The 19,241-nt window shown below is 36.1% G+C and overlaps 1 protein-coding gene across 15 annotated transcripts in view; it reads left to right on the forward strand.

The window, feature by feature from the left end:
- Window positions 1-19,241, forward strand: part of HHLA2 (HHLA2 member of B7 family) — a 236,807-nt gene that overhangs the window by 205,794 nt on the left and 11,772 nt on the right. For all 15 annotated transcript variants that reach the window (XM_056793440.1, XM_056793438.1, XM_056793441.1 and 12 more), the window contains 2 exons: window positions 5,203-5,466; window positions 17,801-18,112. In XM_056793440.1, coding sequence (XP_056649418.1) covers window positions 5,203-5,466; window positions 17,801-18,112 — 576 coding nt within the window. The remainder of the gene's footprint in view (window positions 1-5,202; window positions 5,467-17,800; window positions 18,113-19,241) is intronic.

A 19,241-nucleotide genomic window follows, 5' to 3' on the forward strand; every position in this document is an offset into this window, starting at 1 on the left:
GCCACCTAGCTACCATGAGAACTATTATGTCTTGAAGGTAAATAGAGGGCATAACAGTGGAATGATTTTATTCCAATGATTTTAAGAGGCCAAAAAAACGGGAGAGGAGCAGTAAATGGAGTACATTAATATAGAAAGAATAAAGAAAGAGTAGAACTTGGTATTCCATGTAACTGGGATGCTTTACAAGAATTATACAAATATGGAAGAGCAAGCATCAAATGAACCTCATTCATATCAAAACCAAAAAAAAAGAGAGTTCAACATACACCTCCAGTTATCTATTATACACAGAGAATTTGGTATAAAAAGACATCAAACTCAAAAGGAAAACTGATAGGGATAAAGTGAGACATGAAGTGAAGAGGAAAATTCTGGGGTGGAATAGCCACCATCAAAACAAATTTCAGCTTTGAAGGATTATTTATCAAGGAAGATTCATGTTTTAAAAGAAAAGACAAGCATTTCAGTTTTTTTTTCTTTTTTAAGGAAAAGTAAGTACAGTGATCTTGGGCCTAGAGAAAAGAGAAGCAATGGAAGGGAATAGATTGCTTCTGTTATAAACCAGTGGTGTTGATGTCCTTTCTTTTTCACACCTTTTTTAAACTTGTGAAGATGCTACTGGGAAGGGTGCCAAGAGGAAATAGAAACTAGGGGGAAATCTTTGTGACAAGTTTCTCTGGTAAAGACCTAATTTCCAAAATATACAGGAGATTGATTCAGATATATAAGAACAAGAATCATGCCCCACAATAGAGAAGTGGTTAAAGGATATGAACTGACAGCTCTGAAAAGTGGAAACCTAAGATATCAATAGCCAGAAGGGGGGAAAAAAGGTCGAGAGCTATAGCTATGTGGCACAGATGTGAGAATACCAAGCTTGGAGTCAGAAAGACTCATTTTCCTGAGTTCATATCAGACCTCAGACATTAATTGTATGACCTTGGGCAAGTCATTTAACTGTGTTTGCTTCAGTTTCCTCATCTGTAAAATGAACTGGAGAAGGAAATGGCAAACTACTCCAGTATATTTGCTAAGAAAACTCCCAATGAGGTCACAAAGAGTTGAACACAAACTATAAAATGACTGAACTGAACTGATGGCAGAGGGACCTTCAAATCACTAATAATAAGAGGAATTAAAATTAAAACAGCTCTGAGGTTCAATGTCTCACCCATCAGATTGGTGCAGATAAGAAAAAATTCAAAATAGTAATTGTTGGAGGGGCTTGGGAAAAATTGGCTCACTAATATACTGTTAACGGAGGTGTGAATTTGTCTGGCCATTATGACAAGCAGTTTGGAACTGTATCCCCAAAGTCACTAAAAGGTATATGTCTTTTGATTCAGCAATACCATGGTTTATCTCTAAAGGAGTTCAAAGAAAAAGGAAAAGGAAATAGAAGTACAAGATTATATAGTGCAGTGGGGCAGCTAGGTGGCACAGTGGATAAAGTATCAGGTCTGGAGGCAGGAAGATTCATCTTCCTAAGTTAAAATCAGATTCTGTGTCCCTGGACAACTTTTCACCTGACCCTATTTGCCTCAGTTTCCTGATCTATAAAATGAGCTGGAGAAGGAAATGACAAGCCACTCCAATATATTTGCCAAGAAACCCCAAGTGGGGTCATGAAGACTCAGACTTGACTGAAATGACTGAACAACAAGAAAATTCATAGCAGTTATTTTTGATTTATCAAAGAAATGGAAAGTAAGGGGGTGTCCATCAGTTGGGGAATGGCTAAATAATTAATTTATGGTATATGAATTTAATGTAATATTATTGAACTATGAGATACAAAAAAGAGACAATTTTAAAGAATCATTGGAAGACATATGAACTTAATTGAGTGAATAGAACCAGAAGAATAAATAGCAATATTGTAAAGAAAAACAACCTTGAAAGACTTAAGAATTCTGATCAAAGCAATTACTGAGATTCCTGTTTCTGTGAGTAGAAATGCTGATGAGGAAATATGTTACTTCCTCCAGACAGAATTAAAGATACAGAAAGAGACAAACATATTTTGTCATGACTCTGTGAATTTTCTTTACTTGATTATGATTATTTTCATTAGCAGGGTATTTCTTTGTCTATCCTTTGACCCAATCATGCCACTGCTGGATTTGTACCCCAAACAGATAATAAGGAAAAAAACCTATACAAAAATATTTGTGTTGGCAAAAAATTGGAAAATGATGAGGTGTTCATTGATTGGGGAATGGCTGAACAAATTGTGGTATCTGTTGCTGATGGAATACTATTGTGCTCCAAGGAATGGTGAAATGGGGGAATTCCCGGTGAACTGGAAAGACCTTCAGGAATTGATACAGAGAAAAAGGAGCAGCACCAGGAGGACATTGTACACAAAGACTGATACACTATGACATGATCGAACATAACAAACTTTTCTACTAGCAGTAATGCAATGACCCAGGACAATCCAGACAAACTTAGGAGAAAGAACATCATCTACATCCAGAGAAAGAACTGTGGGAGCAGAACCGCAAATTAAAACATGTAGTTCAATGGGGATAGGATTGGGGTTTGGGCATTAAAATATGAATAATATGGAAATGGATTTTAAACAATGATACATGTATAACCCAGTGGAATTGCTTGTCAGCTCAGAGAGGGAGGAAAGAGCAAGGATTGGGAAATTATAAATCATGTAACCATGGAAAAATATTCTAAATTTTAAAAAGTATAAAAAAAAAAAACAGGCCTAGCCTGAAAGCTGGGCTTTTCTCTAGCAATCAGCCTAACAATGTCTTGCTACCTTGACATATTAATAAACACTTTTACTTTTAAAAACAGGGAAAAACAGAAAAGAAAGGAAGATGATTTGTAATATACAGAGAATCAAGACATTGATTTAGGAAAATATAGCTGAGAAAGGGATGAGATTTCTATTGTAAAGCATATTATTGGAGTAATATTCCTTCTCCCCTGTGTACTTGGACTGACAATGGGAGCAATTCCATAATCATAGGAATATGTAGTAGCATTACAGATTTAAAATTGAAAGTGGATGACCCCAGAGGTCATACCCCAACCTTTCATATTGAAAATTGTTATTATGTGTAATTAGAAAAATAAAATATCTTTGAATTTTTTAAAGGGGTGTTTTTTAACTTGAAGGAGAAAAGTTGAACTAGCATAATGATGCCAAAAAGGAAAAGAGGGCTAAAATAGTCATGAAACTCTTTTTTTTTTAATGAATGGAAGAAACCAGAATGAAGTTCAGAAGGAAGAACAGCCCAAGAGGATAGCTTTGAATGTACCAAGCTTTATTTATTATATACTTTAAAAACAAAATTAGCCATGTGGAGTAGACATTGATGGTTTCACATACTATCCTCTTTTCTGTTCTACTCTGTTTATGGAAATGCTTTTTTTGTGTGTGTGTTTAAGTTCAGAATTTCAAAAAATAGAATTTTAAAACTTTGTAATAAGATATTGAAATTCTGAGTAAAAAATACTGTAGAAGTAGTAAACCATTACACTAAACAATTCTAGTCTATTATGCTTTATCTTGGGTAAAGATTTTCAGTATTATTGACTCTCAGGTTTTGGGAGGTTTTTTTATATACTATTTTTCCATGGTTACATGAGTCATGATTTCCCAATCCTCGCTCTTTCCTCGCCTCCTCCCTGAGCTGACAAGCAATTCCACTGGATTATACATGTATCATTGTTCAAAACCTATTTCCATGCTATTCATGTTGCAATAGAGTGATCTTTTAACATCAAAACCCCAATCCTCTCCCCATTGAATCATGTAATCGATTATGTTTTTCTTCTGCATTTCTGTTCCCACAGTTCTTTCTCTGGATTGGATAGTGTTCTTTCTCAGAAGTTCCTCCTGATTGTACTGCTAGAAGTAAAGTCTATTACATTTGATTGTGCCATAATGTATCAATCTCTGTGTACAATGTTTTCTTGGTTCTACTCCTCTCACTCTGTATCAGTTCCTGGAGGTCATTCCAGTTCCCATGGAATTCTTCCACTTTATTATTCCTTTTAGCACAACAGTATTCCATCATCAACATATACCACAATTTGTTCATCTATTACCCAATTGAGGGGCACCCCTTCATTTTCTAATTTTTTGCCACCACAAAGAGCATGGCTATATATATATTTGTACAAATCTTTTCCCTTATTTTCTCTTTGGGTTACAAACCCAGCAGTGCTCTGGCTGGGTCAAAGGGCAGGCATTCTTTCAAGACCCTTTGCCCATAGTTCCAAATTGCCTTCCAGAATGGTTGGACCAATTCACAACTCTTACCAGCAGTGTATTAGTGTCCCAATTTTGCAACATCCTCTCCAGCATTTATCACTGTCTTTTACTGTTATATTGGCCAATTTACTAGGTGTAAGGTGGTACCTCAATGTTGTTTTAATTTGCATTTCTCTAATGGGGGGGACTTAGAACACTTTTTCATGTGCTTAATGATGGTTTTGATTTCATCATATGAAAACTGCCTATTCATGTCATTTGAACATTTATCAATTGGGGAATGATTTGGTTTTTTACAAATTTTACTCAGTTCCTTACATATTTGGGAAATTAAACCTTTGTCAGAGAGTTTTCTTATAAAATTGTTCTCCCAGTTTGTTGCTTTCCTTCTAATTTTGATTGCATTGCTTTTGTTTGTATAAAACCTTTTAAATTTTATATAATCAAAGTCATTCATTTTACATTTTGCAATGTTCTCTATCTCTGGAGTTTTCATATTGCTACTATCAGCATACCTGCCTCTACTAGTCTCATAACTCATCATTCTGGTATACAGTGAGACTAAATAAATGAGTCTGTTGAAAATGTGTTTAAGTAAGTGTAAATAGACTCTGAGAGGGGCTCTCTCTAAACAAAGTGCCTAATCTTAAAGTATATGCTTTTGAGACACCTATTTTGACTACTTGTGCCCTTTGCTTACTTTTGTTTTCTCAGCTGAATTCCAGGGAATTGAGGATGTTCAGAAAATGTGGTACATCAATAGCATTGTCTCATTTATTTTCCAAGGAAGAGACTAATGGCTTAAAGATATTTTATAGAGTGCTTTTCTTTTAAGACATGTTTGTGTTTGCTCTTATGATTCAACTTTTATATTTTATGATTTCAAGACCTGTACCAGCTCCATAGTCAGCTAAAGAGTACATGGCTCCAAGTTTACACTTTCTTCATTCTCTCCTCAGCTTTCACCAGAGCTGTAATGGAGTATGGAAAGCAGAACGGAGATACTTATTTAATATGCTATCTGTTTGGAGCTTATCCCTTTCCAAATATAATGTGGACAGAAAATAATGCCACCAAGCAAGAAAGCAAGATTGAAGAAATTTCATCTCAACCTCCCATCTCTGTTAAAAGTCAACTCAATGTCACAGACTCAAATTCCTCTTACCAATGCATTATCGAAAATTTGGTACTGAATCAAAGATGGATTGGGACATGGAAAGCAGGTAAGTTCCCACTGCTCATACAACAGAGGGTTAAAGAACACAGAAGGGTTTCCATATCAATCTCAAAGGACTGTATAATTGGGCTGCTGAGTATAGCAGAAGATTCCTCAATCTACATAGAGATAAGAAATGAACATATGGGAACTGATGGGAATCAAGCAAAATAGTGCAGAGATTAGATAAATATGTATCCATCCATGCATGTACATATATTTGTGTACATATATGTATCACTATGCATTATATGCAAATATGCATGCACCTGTGTTTTGTTAATTTGTATATGCATATGTACATATGTATTTGTACCTACATGTGACTATATTCATATATATGTGTACATATTTGTATTATATATATAACATATATGTATACATACAGGAGAGTTTGGAGAGAAAAGATAATGATTTGTTTTAAATAGGTTGAATTTGAGATATCAACATGAGATCATCTAGTCTGAAATGTCCCAATTCTTTTACCTTTAGGCATCTCTCATCTATCTGTATTTACATATCTATATCTGTGTCTGTCTCTGACTATGTGACTTTTATGTCTATATCTATGATGATGTCTATGCCTGTGACTTTGTCTGATTGTGATTGTGTTGATGTCTATGACTATATTTGTGTCTATACTATTATGACTATGTCTGTCTATGATGATATCAATGACTGTGACTATGTCTATAACTATGTCTATGCCTGTATCTATGTGTGTGACTATGTCTATGCCTGTGACTATGTCTGTGACTATATCTATGTCTATAACTATTATGTCTATGACTATATCTATCTCTATGATAGTGTCTGATTGTGACTCTGTTTGTGACTATATCCATGTGGATAACTATTATGTCTATGACTATGTCTATGTCTGTATCTATATATCTATGTGCACTCCCTTCCATCTACTCACATAAACCACCATGCTGATGTAGGTTCTCATCATTTCATATTTGAACTATTGATAAAGCCACTAGGTTGGTCTCCTTGCCTTAAGTATCTCTTCCCTCCATCTTCCTTTCAGTGCTAAAGCAATGTTACTAAAGGCAGGTCTGACCATGTCATACAACTATCCCTCCCTTACTCAGTGGACTCCAGGGGTTTTTTATGGCCCCTAGGATTGCTTGTAAAATCTCCTTTTTGGCTTTTAAAGCCCTTCACAACATGGCCTTTTCCATTCTTCTTACACTTTACTCCTCCCTTTGTTCTCTGGGCTTCTTGTTCTCTTTCATGTATAAGCATGCCACCTCCTGATTCTGTTCTTGTCTCCCTTCTTACGCCCCTATAAAGGAGGCTTCCTTGGCCTCCTTCAAGACAACTAAAATCTACACTCTGTAGGAGTATGCTTTTCCACCTCAACATCCACCTTCCCTTTAGTGTCATCCCTCTGTTATTACCTTCCATTTACATTGTATATATCTTGGATGTAAAATATCTGGACGTTTTCTTCTCTATTAGAAAGTCAGCTCATTGAGGGTGAGGACCTAATTTTTTACCTTTGTTCCCCAACACCTAGAAGAGTAGTTTGATACATTATAAGCACTTAATAAAGGAGGCATATTGACTAGATTACTGACCTGGAATTTCATTGCAGGAAGGAACTCCTGGGGAGTTTACCAAGAGAGATTGGCACCTGTTCCAGAGAGTCACCAAAAGGATATGTGACTTTCCCAGGGTCATACCCAATATTTTAGAGGCTGCAAGTGAGCCCAGGTCTTCTTTACACCTTGGCCCACTCTATGCTAGATACCTCAGTCATGTTGTGTTGTGATTGCTCTACCACATTTGCAATGTTTCCAGGCTCCTTGAAGTTGGTGAAAAGAATTTCAGAATTGAAAAGAAGCTCAGAAGTACATAACTATGAATCCCCAGTGTAATATCCATTTTTAGGCCAACATGATCAGACAGCCTATGAAATCATATTTGAAAAGATTCAAAAAGCAATTAAACATGAACTTCTTCCCCTACCACTTATCAACCTCCTACTCTTCCAGTTGTCCTTTTTAAAATAAATTTTAAAAAAGAATTATTATGCTTCCATTAACTTTACAGCAGCAACCTTTCTATCTGCTCTCATGTACTCACTCTTACCCAGTCATTAACTTTTGCTCTGACTCTTTCCTCTATGTAATTTTAAGCCAGATCAAATCATTCCAATTTCTACTTGACCCTATTTACACTTTCACAGAAATACAAAATTTCAGAGTTAGGAAGGACATCAGTGGTCCTCTCATCCAACCAATATATGAAAACAGTTCTTTTTCAACATACATGACAAGTAGTCATTCAGCCTCTGGTTGGAACCCTCTGAAGAGGGGGAATCCTCTAACTCATAAAGAAAGATTAAATCATTTTTGGACATCTGTTTTTTGGGAAGTTTATGGGTTTTTTCTGACACCAAGCCTAAATGTGCTTCTTTGCAATTTCTTTCCATTGCTACGGGTTCTATTTTCTGGGGCAAATGGAATAAGTCTGATATCTTTTTCAAAGTCTCCAAGAAAGCTACTATGTCTCTCTCTTCCCCTACTAGGTCTTTTCTTCTCCAGGCTAAAAATTCCCAGTCCCTTCAACCTATCCCTATATGACATGGACCCCAGACCCTGGTTCTGCCCCTCTGGACATTTTCTAGTTTATTAATGTATCTCTTAAACAGTGGCCGCCAGAATTGAACATGGTACTTCAGATGAGATTAAGGTAGAATACACTGGAAATATCACTTTCTTGTTCTCAGTACAACTCAAGATCTTTAAACAGTATTAGATTTTTTACCTATCAAATGACACTGCTAATGCATCCTACGCTTATAGTCAGTCAACCAAATTTCTCTGATCTTTTTCAGACAATCAGCTTTATAACTGTGCCTCCCCCATCTTTTGTTAGTGAAACTGATTTTTTTATATATTGAAGAATAAGACTTTGCAGTTATCTTTCTTGAATATCTCATTAGGTTCAGGCCAATGCCCGAATTGGTTAAAAACTTTTGGAATACTGGTTTTGTCCTCTTCTGTACTATCACTGCAGGCTTTGTGTCTTTTGCCTTTCTTTGAATTTCTAGCACTATATTCCTAGCACATAGTAAGTGTTTAATGAGTGTTTTTTGACTGACTGACTGACTGTGTTATCCACAAAAGTGAGAAGCTTACCATCTATGCAGTTTCCAAGTCATTAGTAAAACTGATTAAAAGCACAGGGTCAAGAAAAGATCCTAAGGATACTCTACTGGAGACCATTTGCCAAACTAATATTGAACCATTAACTTTTATTTGAGTCCAGCCAAAATAAACAATTTCCAAATGCAGATAAATGATTTGTCATCTAGTCAACAGCTCTTCATCTTTTCCACAAGAACAGTATAACAAAAGATTTGTTGTAATCAAGGTTAACTCTATTTAACAGAATTTCCCTCATTTATCACTCTAGTAACCCTTTCAAAAAAAGAAATTAGGTTTGGTATGACTTATTCTTGATGAAGCATTGTTGGCTTTTTGCAATCACTACTTTCCACTTTTTTAAAATTTTATTTAATTAGATGATTTAGAATACTTTCCCATGGTTACAAGACTCATGTTCTTTCCCTCCCTTTCCCCCAACCCCTTCCTGTAACTGATGCACAATTCCACTCAGTTTAACAGGTGTCATTGATCAAAATCCATTTCCATATTGTTAATATTTGCACAAGGGTGATCTTTTAGAGTATACTTTTCCCAGTCATAGCCCCATCAACCCATGTGATCAAGCAGTTGTTTTTCTTCTGTATTTCTTTTCTCACAGTTCTTCCTCTGGATGTGGATAGCGTTCTTCCTTGTAAATCCCTCCGAATTGTCCTGGATCATTGCATTGCTATTAGTAGAGAAGTCTGTTACATTTGATTTTACCCCAGTGTATCAGTCTCTATGTACAATGTTCTCCTGGTTCTGCTCCTTTCACTCTGCATCACTTCCTGGAGGTTGTTCCAGGCCCCATTGATGTTCCTCCTTTGAACACACTAGCATTCCATCACCAACAGATACCACAATTTATTCAGTCATTCCCCAATTGATGGGCATCCCCACATTTCCAAATTTTTTGCCACCACAAAAAGCGCAGCTATGAATATTCTTGTACAAGTCTTTTTCCTTATTATGTCTTTGGGATACAAACCCAGCAGTGCTCTGGCTGGGTCAAAGGGCAGGCAGTCTTTTAGCACCCTTTGGACATAGTTCCAAATTGCCTTCCAGAATGGTTGGATCAATTCACAACTCCACCAGCAATGCATTAATGTCCCAATTTTGCCACATCCACTCCAACATTCATTACTTTCCTTTGCTGCCATGTTAGCCAATCTGCTAGGCGTGAGGTGGTACCTCAGAGATGTTTTGATTTGCATTTCTCTGATTATACGAGATTTGGAACATTTTTATGTGCTTATTAATAGTTTTGATTTCTTCATCTGAAAATTGCCTATTCATGTCCCTTGCCCATTTATCAATTGGGAAATGGCTTGATTTTTTGAACAATCAATTTAATTCCTTATAAATTTGAGTAATTAGACCTTTGTCAGAGATTTTTGTTATGAAGATTGTTTCGCAATGTGTTGCCTCCCTTCTCATTTTGATTGGTTTTGTTTATACAAAACCTTTTTAGTTTAATGTAACCAAAATTATTTATTTTCCATTTTGTAATTTTTCTAATTCTTGCTTGGTCTTAAAATCTTTCTTTTCTCAAAGATCTGACAAGTATACTATTCTGTGTTCACCTAATTTACTTATTGTTTCCTTCTTTATGTTCAAGTCGTTCACCCACTCTTGAGTTTCTCTTGGTATAGGGTGTGAGATGTTGGTCCAAACCTAATCTCTCCCACACTGTCTTCCAATTTTCCCAGCAGTTTTTGTCAAATAGTGGGTTTTTGTCCCAAAAGCTGGGATCTTTGGGTTTATCATAGACTGTCACTTACCCCAAGTCTATTCCACTGCTCCTCCCTTCTGTCTCTTAGCCAGTACCATATGGTTTTGATGATCACTGCTTTATAATACAGTTTAAGATCTGGTACAGTTTAAGATCTGGTACTGCTGGGTCACCTTCCTTCAATTTTTTTATTATTTCCCTTGATATTCATCTTTTGTCCTTCAAAATAAACTTTGTTATTTTTTTCTAATTCTGTAAAAAATTTTTTTTGGTAGTTTAATGGTTATGGCACCAAATTAGTAAATTAGTTTGGGTAAGATTGTCATTTTTATTATGTTAGCTCATTTTACCCATGAGCAATTATGTTTTTCCAATTATTTAGATCTAGTTTTAATTGAGTGAAAAGTGTTATGTAGTTGTGTTCAAATAGTTCCTGTGTTGGTCTTGACAGATAGATTCCTAAGTATTTTATGTTGTCTATGGTGATTTTAAAGGGAATTTCTCTTTCTAACGCTTGCTGCTTGGATGAGTTGGAAGTATACAGAAATGCTGATTATTTATAGGTTTATTTTGTTTCCTGCAACTTTGCTAAAGTTGTTGATTATTTCCGTTAGATTTTTAGTTGATTCTCTAGGATTCTTTAAGTAGACCATCATATCATCTGCAAAGAGTGATAGCTTGGTCCCCTCATTACCTATTTTAATACCTTCAATTTTTTCTTCTCTAATTGCTACTGCTAGTTTTTCTAGTACAATGTTAAATAATAAAGGTGATAAAGGGCATCATTTTTTGGGGGAATGCTTCTAATTTATCCCCATTGCAGATGATGTTGGCTGATGGTTTTAAATGTATACTGTTTATTATTTTTAGAAAAGGCCCATCTATTCCAATGCTTACTAGTGTTTTCAATAGGAATGAGTGTTGTATTTTGTCAAAGCCTTTCTGGATCTATTGAGATAATCATGTGATTTTTGTTGGTTTGCTTGTTGATTTGGTCAATTATGTGAATGGTTTCTTAATATTGAAACATCCTTGCATTCCTGGTATAAATCCTACCTGATCATAGTGAATAACCTCATGATCATTTGCTGGAGTCTTTTTGCTAGTATTCTATTTAAGATTTTTGCATCTATATTCATTAGGGAGATTGGTCTATAGTTTTCTTTCTCTGTTTTTGATCTACCTGGCTTTGGAATCAGTACCATATTTGTGTCATAAAAGGAATTTGGTAGAACTCCTTCTTTGCTTATTATATCAAATAGTATAATATTGGGATTAGTTGTTCTTTGAATGTTTGATAGAATTCACTTGTGAATCCATCAGGCCCTGGGGATTTTTTATTAGGGAGTTCTTTGTTGCCTTGTTCAATATCTTTTTCTGATACAGGATTATTTAAGTATTCTATTTCTTCTTCTGTTAATCTAGGCAATTTATATTTTTTAAATATTCATCCATATTACATAGATAGTATTGATAATAATATTTATTGCCATATAATTGGCCAAAATAGTTTTTATTGATTGTCTTAATTTCCTCTTCATTAGAGGTGAGGTCCCTCTCTTCATCTTTGATACTTGTGAGAAGGAAATCACTTTAAAAGACTGATATATATTAATTTAAGGTCGCCAAGGAATTCAGCTATGTAATTCCTAAATGAAAACTCAAGTCAGCAGTCAACCTTTTATGGAGTTTAATCACAAACAGGAGGAAGAAAGGAATTAGAGATAGAGAGAGAGAGGGAGAGAGAAAGGGGAGAGAAGGGAATAGGGCTTAAATACCCCTTCTGTTTAGGCTGGGCCAAAAGGCCCAAGCCCTTAGATAGCTGGGGCAAAGAAAAGAGATCAGTCCCTATTACTCACGTGACCAAAATGGAGAAACAGTCTCAGAGGCCCCCACCTTCAGCTTCCTTCAGAGCAAGCTTCTCAGAGCACACTCCAACCACCCAGACAAACTCCTCAACCACCACCCCTGAGTCTTCAGACCCCTCTCTCTTTAAGGAAACCATCCAAGTTCCCTCCCCTCAGTTCTCACATCTACCAATCACTGTCCATCAATTTCCCTGTGCCAATGGAGGCTCTAGCTTAACCCAGGACCGCCCAGAGGTCTCTGGCTTTGCACATGTCTGTTGAAGGTCATATTTTCAAATAATTAAATCTTTGATTCTTTGCTACAGCCCTTCCTAAATCCTGTTAACCTGAGTAGGGTAGAGATTGGAATAATTAAATTTTGATCTATGCTGCAGCCCTTCCTCAATCCTGTTAGGACTGAGTAGGGTGGAGATTGATTCCAAGTATCTCCATTGTATCAATTCTAAAATCAATCATGACTCAAAGAAATTCCTGTTCTATGCTTAAGCATAGGTCAAAGTCCTTTCCATTGTTCAGCAAAAGGTTTCTGTCCTAAAGTAATCTTAAGAAGGGAGGAGGAGGAACCTCCCATGCCAATGGGGTTCATATTCCAATAGACTATCAGTAAGAAATTTTCCAAGTATAAAATTTCCCAATGGTGAAATTTCCAACATTTATAAGTCTAAGGAATTTTAAGGTTTACATACTGTTTAGTTTTTTTCTTTCCTTTTTTATTAGATTGACCAGTATTTTGTCTATTTTATTTGTTTTCCTATAGTACCAGCTTCTAGTCTTGTTTATTAATTCAATGGTTCTTTTACTTTCAATTTTATTAATTTCTCCTTTAGTTTCTCCTTTTTTGGATCTCTAGTTTTCATCTGGGGATTTTTTATTTGTTCACTTTCTATTTTTTTTTAATTTGCATGCCCAATTCATTGACCTCTGCCCATCCTAATTTGTTAATATATGAACTCAAGGATATAAATTTCCCCTGAAGTACTGCTTTGGCTGCATCCCATAGATTTTGAATGGATGTCTCATAATTGTAATTTTCTTCACTGAAATTATTTTTTCTATGATTTATTCTTTAACTAGCCAATTTTGGGAATCATACTATTTAATTTCCAATTAATTTTTGATTTGGCTCTCCATGTATCCTTACTAATTATTATTTTTATTTCATTGTGATCTGAGGTTGCATTTATTATTTCTGCTGCTTACAATGTTTTTATGCCCTATTACATTGTCAGTCTTTGTGAATGTACCATATGCTGCTGAAAAGAAGGTATATTCCTTTTTGTCCCTATTTATTTTTCTCCACATATCTACTAACTCTAATGTTTCTAAGATTTCATTCACTTCTCTTACCTCTTTCTTATTTATTTTTTGGTTCAATTTATCTAGTTCTGATTCAGGTCTTCCACTAGTACAGTTTTTCTATCTATTGCATCCTTGAGCTCCACTAGTTTCTCCTTTAGAAATTTGGCTGTTATGCCATTTGTTGCATACATGTCGAGTACTGAAATTTCCTCATTGTCTATATTGCCTTTTATCAGGATGTTATTACCTTTCCTATCTCTTCTAACTAGATCTCTTTTTACTTTGGCTTGTCAGATATCATGATTGGGATGCCTGCCACCTTTTTCTCAGTTGGTGCCCAATAAATTTTGCTCTATCTGCTTACCCTTATCCTATGCATATCTACCTTCCTCATTTGTCTTTCTTGTAGACAACATATGGTAGGATTTTGTTTTCTAATCCACTCTGCTATTTGCTTCCACATTATGGTTGAGTTCATCCCATTCACATTCAAGACTACCTGTGTATTCCCCAATATTTTGATTTTCTCTCCTTGCCCTGCCCTTTCCGCTTTCATTATTTCCTTCTATACCAGTGTTCTGTTTTTAATCAGTCCCCCTTATCCCCACCCTTATTTTACTTCCCTTTCTCTCCCCTCCCTTCTTATTCCTCTCTTATTTTTCTTTTGGGGTCTTTTTAAGCTGCCCAACACACTTTTCTCCTTTGTATTGCTTCCCTCCCCGCCCCCCTTTCTGTCCCTTCCCTTTTTATTCCCCTTTTATTTTATTTTAGGGTCTATTAAATTCCTTCCCCCTCTCTTTCCCTCGCCCCCCTTTTTAACTCCCCATCCCACTCCCCCCCCCCCTTAGTTTTCCCCTCTCAGATTCCCTATAGGGTAAGATAGAATTCGATACCCAGTAGATCTAGATGGTCTTCCTGCTTGGAATAGATTCCACTGAGAGTAAGGTTTGAGTATTACCTTTTAGCACTCTTTTCCTCTCCTTTTTATAGTTGTATTCTTCCCCTCCCACTCCTGTGTACCTTTTTGTGTAATATAGATTATCCTAATTTTCTTATTCCTTCAAGTTTCTCTTGGTGTCTTCTTCTCTCCCTCCCTCCTTTCTTCTTTTTTTTAATATATGATTTCAGACCACTTAATACCCCAATCTCTACCTATGGATAATTCTTCTAACTACTATAATAATGAATACAATTTTTGACAGTTACAAATAATGTTTTTCCACACGAGGATATAAATAATTTGACCTTATGGAAGCTCTTAAAGAGGAAGAAAAAAGAACCCTCTCTTTCTTATTTCCATGTTTCTTGGTTTTTGTATTTCGATGTCAATTTTTCTGTTTCGTTTTGGTCTTTTATTTACAAATATTTGGAAGTCTTCTATTTTGTTGAATGTCCATACTTTCCCCTGGAAGCATATAGTCAGTTTTGATGGGCAAGTCATCCTTGGTTGTAGACCTAATTCTCTTGCCTTTCTGAATATTGTATTCTAAGCCTTGTGGCCTTTTAGTGTGGAGGCTGCCAGATCCTGTGTAATCCTGATGGGTGCTCCTTGATATCTGAATTGTCTCTTTCTGACTTCCTGTAATATTTTCTCCTTAGCTTGGAAGTTCTTGAATTTGGCAATTACATTCCTGGGTGTTGTTGTCTTTTTGGGGATTTAATGTAGCGGGTGGTCCATGGACACTTTTAATGTCTATTTTGCCCCCTCGTTGCAGAATCTCAGGGCAGTTTTCTTGGATAATTTCTTGTAGTATGATGTTAATATTTCTGTTTGCTTCCAGGTTTTTAGGTAGGCCTATGATTCTCAAATTGTCTCTCTGATTTGTGTTGCCTTCTAATCTGTTATTCTTTTGACTTTGCTTTATTAATTCTTGCTGTCTTGTGAGATCAATGGCTTCTACTTGTCCAATTCTAGTTTTTAATGGCTAGTTTTCAGCTAAGATCTTTTGATTTCCCTTTTTGGTTTGATCTATCCTGCTTTTCATGGCTTCCAGCATGTCATTTCTGGTCTTCAATTTGCTTATTTCCTTTGATTTCTGGGCTTCAATTTCCAAGGGGGAGATCCTGTCTTTTAAACTGTTATTTTCTTTTTCAACTATTTCCCACTTTTCTTGCATATCTCTTCCATTTTTCTGACAATCTCAGATTTAAAGTCTCTAAGAACTTGTGACCAATTTCCATTTTTTTCTGAAGGTTTGGGTGTGTTTAATTGTTTGTCATCTTCTGTTGTCTCTTCTTTAGTCTGGGCTTTTTTCTGCATAAAAATTATCAAGTGTCAAAGTTTTCTTCTTGTTTTTTTTTTGGTGTTTGTGGATTTTAGTTCCTGGGAGTTAGTTCCTGGGCCATTGCCTTGTTCCTTCCTAGTCAGATGTTGAAGTGAGGAATGTTGGTGACCTTTGTTTTGGGCTCTGGAGAGGTTTTTGCCCTGAGGATATTTTTCCCAGTCCTCAGCAGTGTCCAGTTGCTCTTAGTGGCAGGTCCAACCTCTTAGAACTTAATTGCTTGGGAAGAGGTCTGGCTGTGGAGTGTAGGCAAGTCTCTGAATTGAGCATTAGAGGGGTTTTAGCCTGAGGGCTTTTTTCAGTTCTCTGTGATGTTTTGCTGTGATGCCCTTTCTCCCCAAGCTCTGCAGCCTCTCTAAAGGTTTCCTCAGCCACCCAGTGTTCTGAGTCTAGTTTCTCTTAGGGGCAAGTTTGTGTTGACCTCAGCTAGCCTCCCTTCTAGAACTTAGAAGTTTGTCCTATGCTCATTCAGACTCTGGAAAGATAGGTGAAGTGGGGGAAGGGTGATGAGCTTGCCCCTTGGTGGGGGAAATGGAAATGTTCTAATTTTACCTACCTTCTGTGTTGTACCCTACCGTGGAACTCCTTTACTCATTTGATTTTGCTTTTGTTGTTTTGAGGCACTCTGTCTTGATAGGTGGAGAGGAGAGCTCTGCTACTACTCGGTAGCCATCTTGACCTGGAAGCCTACTATTTTCCTCTTGTCTCTCCTTTTAAAAATCTTCACAAACCATGTATGTTCTAGAATTTTCTCAACAATTGAAGTCAAGGGGGCAGCTGGGTAGCTCATTGGATTGAGAGCTAGGCCTGGAGATGGGAGGTCCTACGTTCAAATCTGACCTCAGACACTTCCCAGCTGTGTGACCCTGGGCAAGTCACTTAACCCCCATTGCCTAGCCCTTACCACTCTTCTGCCTTGGAACCAATATACAGTATTGATTCCAAGTTGGAAGGTAAGGGTTTAAAAAAAAAGAATTGAAGTCAAGCTTGTTGGACTATTATTTGTAGGTTGTTATTTTCCCATTTTTAAAAAATTGGGATTATCTTTCCTTCCCTAATCTAATACTACCCCTTATTTTTCCACAGCCTTTCAAATATCATTGACAGGGGCTCAGCTATATATTTTTTTACTTTTTTGTCTCTTCATTTAAATCTACAAACCACGTTGCTGATTTCACCATCAGTTCAATCCCTCCCTCCCCCGCAAACTAACTCATTCTTTTTATCTCCTTGTCTCTTCTCCCAGCTTTCATTCAAACAAAAGCAATATCCCCAAAATTTTCCTAAATATCTCATGGTGATAGCAGGGGTCATAGCACTTTTATGTTTTCCTTAACCCCCATGCCTCAATCTTTATAACACCAGAGGTACTCACAGAGAAAAAAAAAAACTGACCTCAAAGGTAATTCCAAACCATTGATTCTAAAGAGATTGGAAAATCATGTTATCTTTCTGGCCAGGTTTCCACAGATAGGTGGCAATAGTAAAGTGTATAGGATTTGAATATTTAAAAGATGTATTTTAATTCCTTGGAGCATCCTCAGAAAGTTAACCTTTTCTCTGTTAGTCTACTATCCCCAAACCAAATTGATTTATTAATTCATTTATTTTTTAAAACAACATTTACCTTCTGTCAATATTAATTCTAAGAAAAAATAATAACAAGGGCTAGGCAATCAGAGCTAAATGGCTCGCACAGGGTCGCAAAGATAGGACGTGTTTGAGGCCAGTTTTGAACCTGGTCTTTCTGGCTCTAGGCTCCACCATAATATAGAATCTTAACAGAAATGTTGAGGAAATTCAGAGGTTAAATGACTTATTCATGTTCCTACAACCATAGAGGCAGGTCCTCCAAACTCCAAGATCCAAGAATGGGTCTTCCTCATTCTATATATCATGACAGGCTGCTTCTTGACTTTTTATTAAATCTTTGAAAAGGAAATAAAAATATGGAAGTGATCAATTTAACCCATGTACTATATCAATCTCTCTTTTTTAGATACTTCTTTAAAAACACACGGTGAAGAAATTTCATTCCCATGTAAACTTAAAAATGAGGACATTTTGCCAGAGAAAAATATATATGTTATTTGGTCCAGAGTGGAAAACACATCCTCCACAATCTTGGCATCCTTTTCCAACAATTCAGGCAGAATGGTTAATGATAATCGGTTCTCTTGGACGACTTCTGAAAGGAATGACTTCTCTTTGACTTTAAAGTCTCCTACTCCAACAGATAATGGGGAATACCTTTGCAATATTTCATCACTAGACTATACTCAGCTTACTGTTACACAATTTTTGGGACCTGGTAAGTTACAGCATTTGGCAATAGAATGGAATTGTCAATATGTAAAGTATGTCAATAGAAATACTTGAATAATTTTATATATATATATATATATATATATATATGTATGTATATATATATATATAAAGCCAGAAATGAAGAGCTGATTCTGGGATTCTGGCAAAGAAATTAAACTTAACCTGATTCAAGAATCCCCCTGTTCATAAAGTATCAATTCTTACAATAGGCATAATGTAAGATTGATTGCCCTTCTTTTGCAAAACAAATTGGGACAAGTTTCATTATACCAGGTTAATATAGAGAATGTTGGGATTGAGGAAATGAGACGGGTCACTGCTACCCCTACCCTATTCCTTCAAAAGTGCACCAAGAGTAGGTAATCAAGATAGCTTGCATGGATTCTGAGACAACCCTAGAAAGAAAGAGACCACACAACCAATATTCTAGTCTTTTAGGTCAGGTTGTCCAAGTATATAGATAGTTTTCTAGATGAATTTTCAGTTGAGAAATGTCCTCAAAGATCAGTAAAGATTATGATGCATTTAACTTGGAGTCTTTTTTTCTATTAAAAATTTTTATATTGACCTATTTTGTTTCACATAACTTAGGTTTCCAAAAATATCTCCCTCTCCTTACCCAATGAGCTATCCCTTGTGATGAAGAATGGGGGGAAAGGCCAAAAAAAAGCAGTTTAGCAAAATCAACCAACATATTTACAATAACTGATAATATGTAATATCCTATACCCATTATACCCTAATCTGCATAGGAACAGATGAGGTACATTTCTCTGTTTTTTTCACCATGACAAACTTGGTCATTATCATTCAAGAGCATTCCATTTTTTTTTTGTTTTGTTCATAAAATCATAAATCCAAAGCTGGAAGACACGTTTAGAGAACATCTAGTCTAATTCCTTATTTTACAGATAAGGAAACTGAGGCCCAAAGAGATTAGGTGACTTGCCCAGGAACACACAAGTTGTAAGTACAATAGTCAGCATTCAAAATGAAGTTTTATGATTCCACATTTGGGACTCTTCTCACTGTATTACTGTCCTAGATTAAGAGACAATAGATATCAGATGATTTCTTCTCCCAGGAAAGATTCATAAAAGCCAATGGACAAA

This window comes from Monodelphis domestica, chromosome 4 (genome assembly GCF_027887165.1).
Source record: "Monodelphis domestica isolate mMonDom1 chromosome 4, mMonDom1.pri, whole genome shotgun sequence".
Taxonomy (NCBI): Eukaryota; Metazoa; Chordata; class Mammalia; order Didelphimorphia; family Didelphidae; genus Monodelphis; species Monodelphis domestica.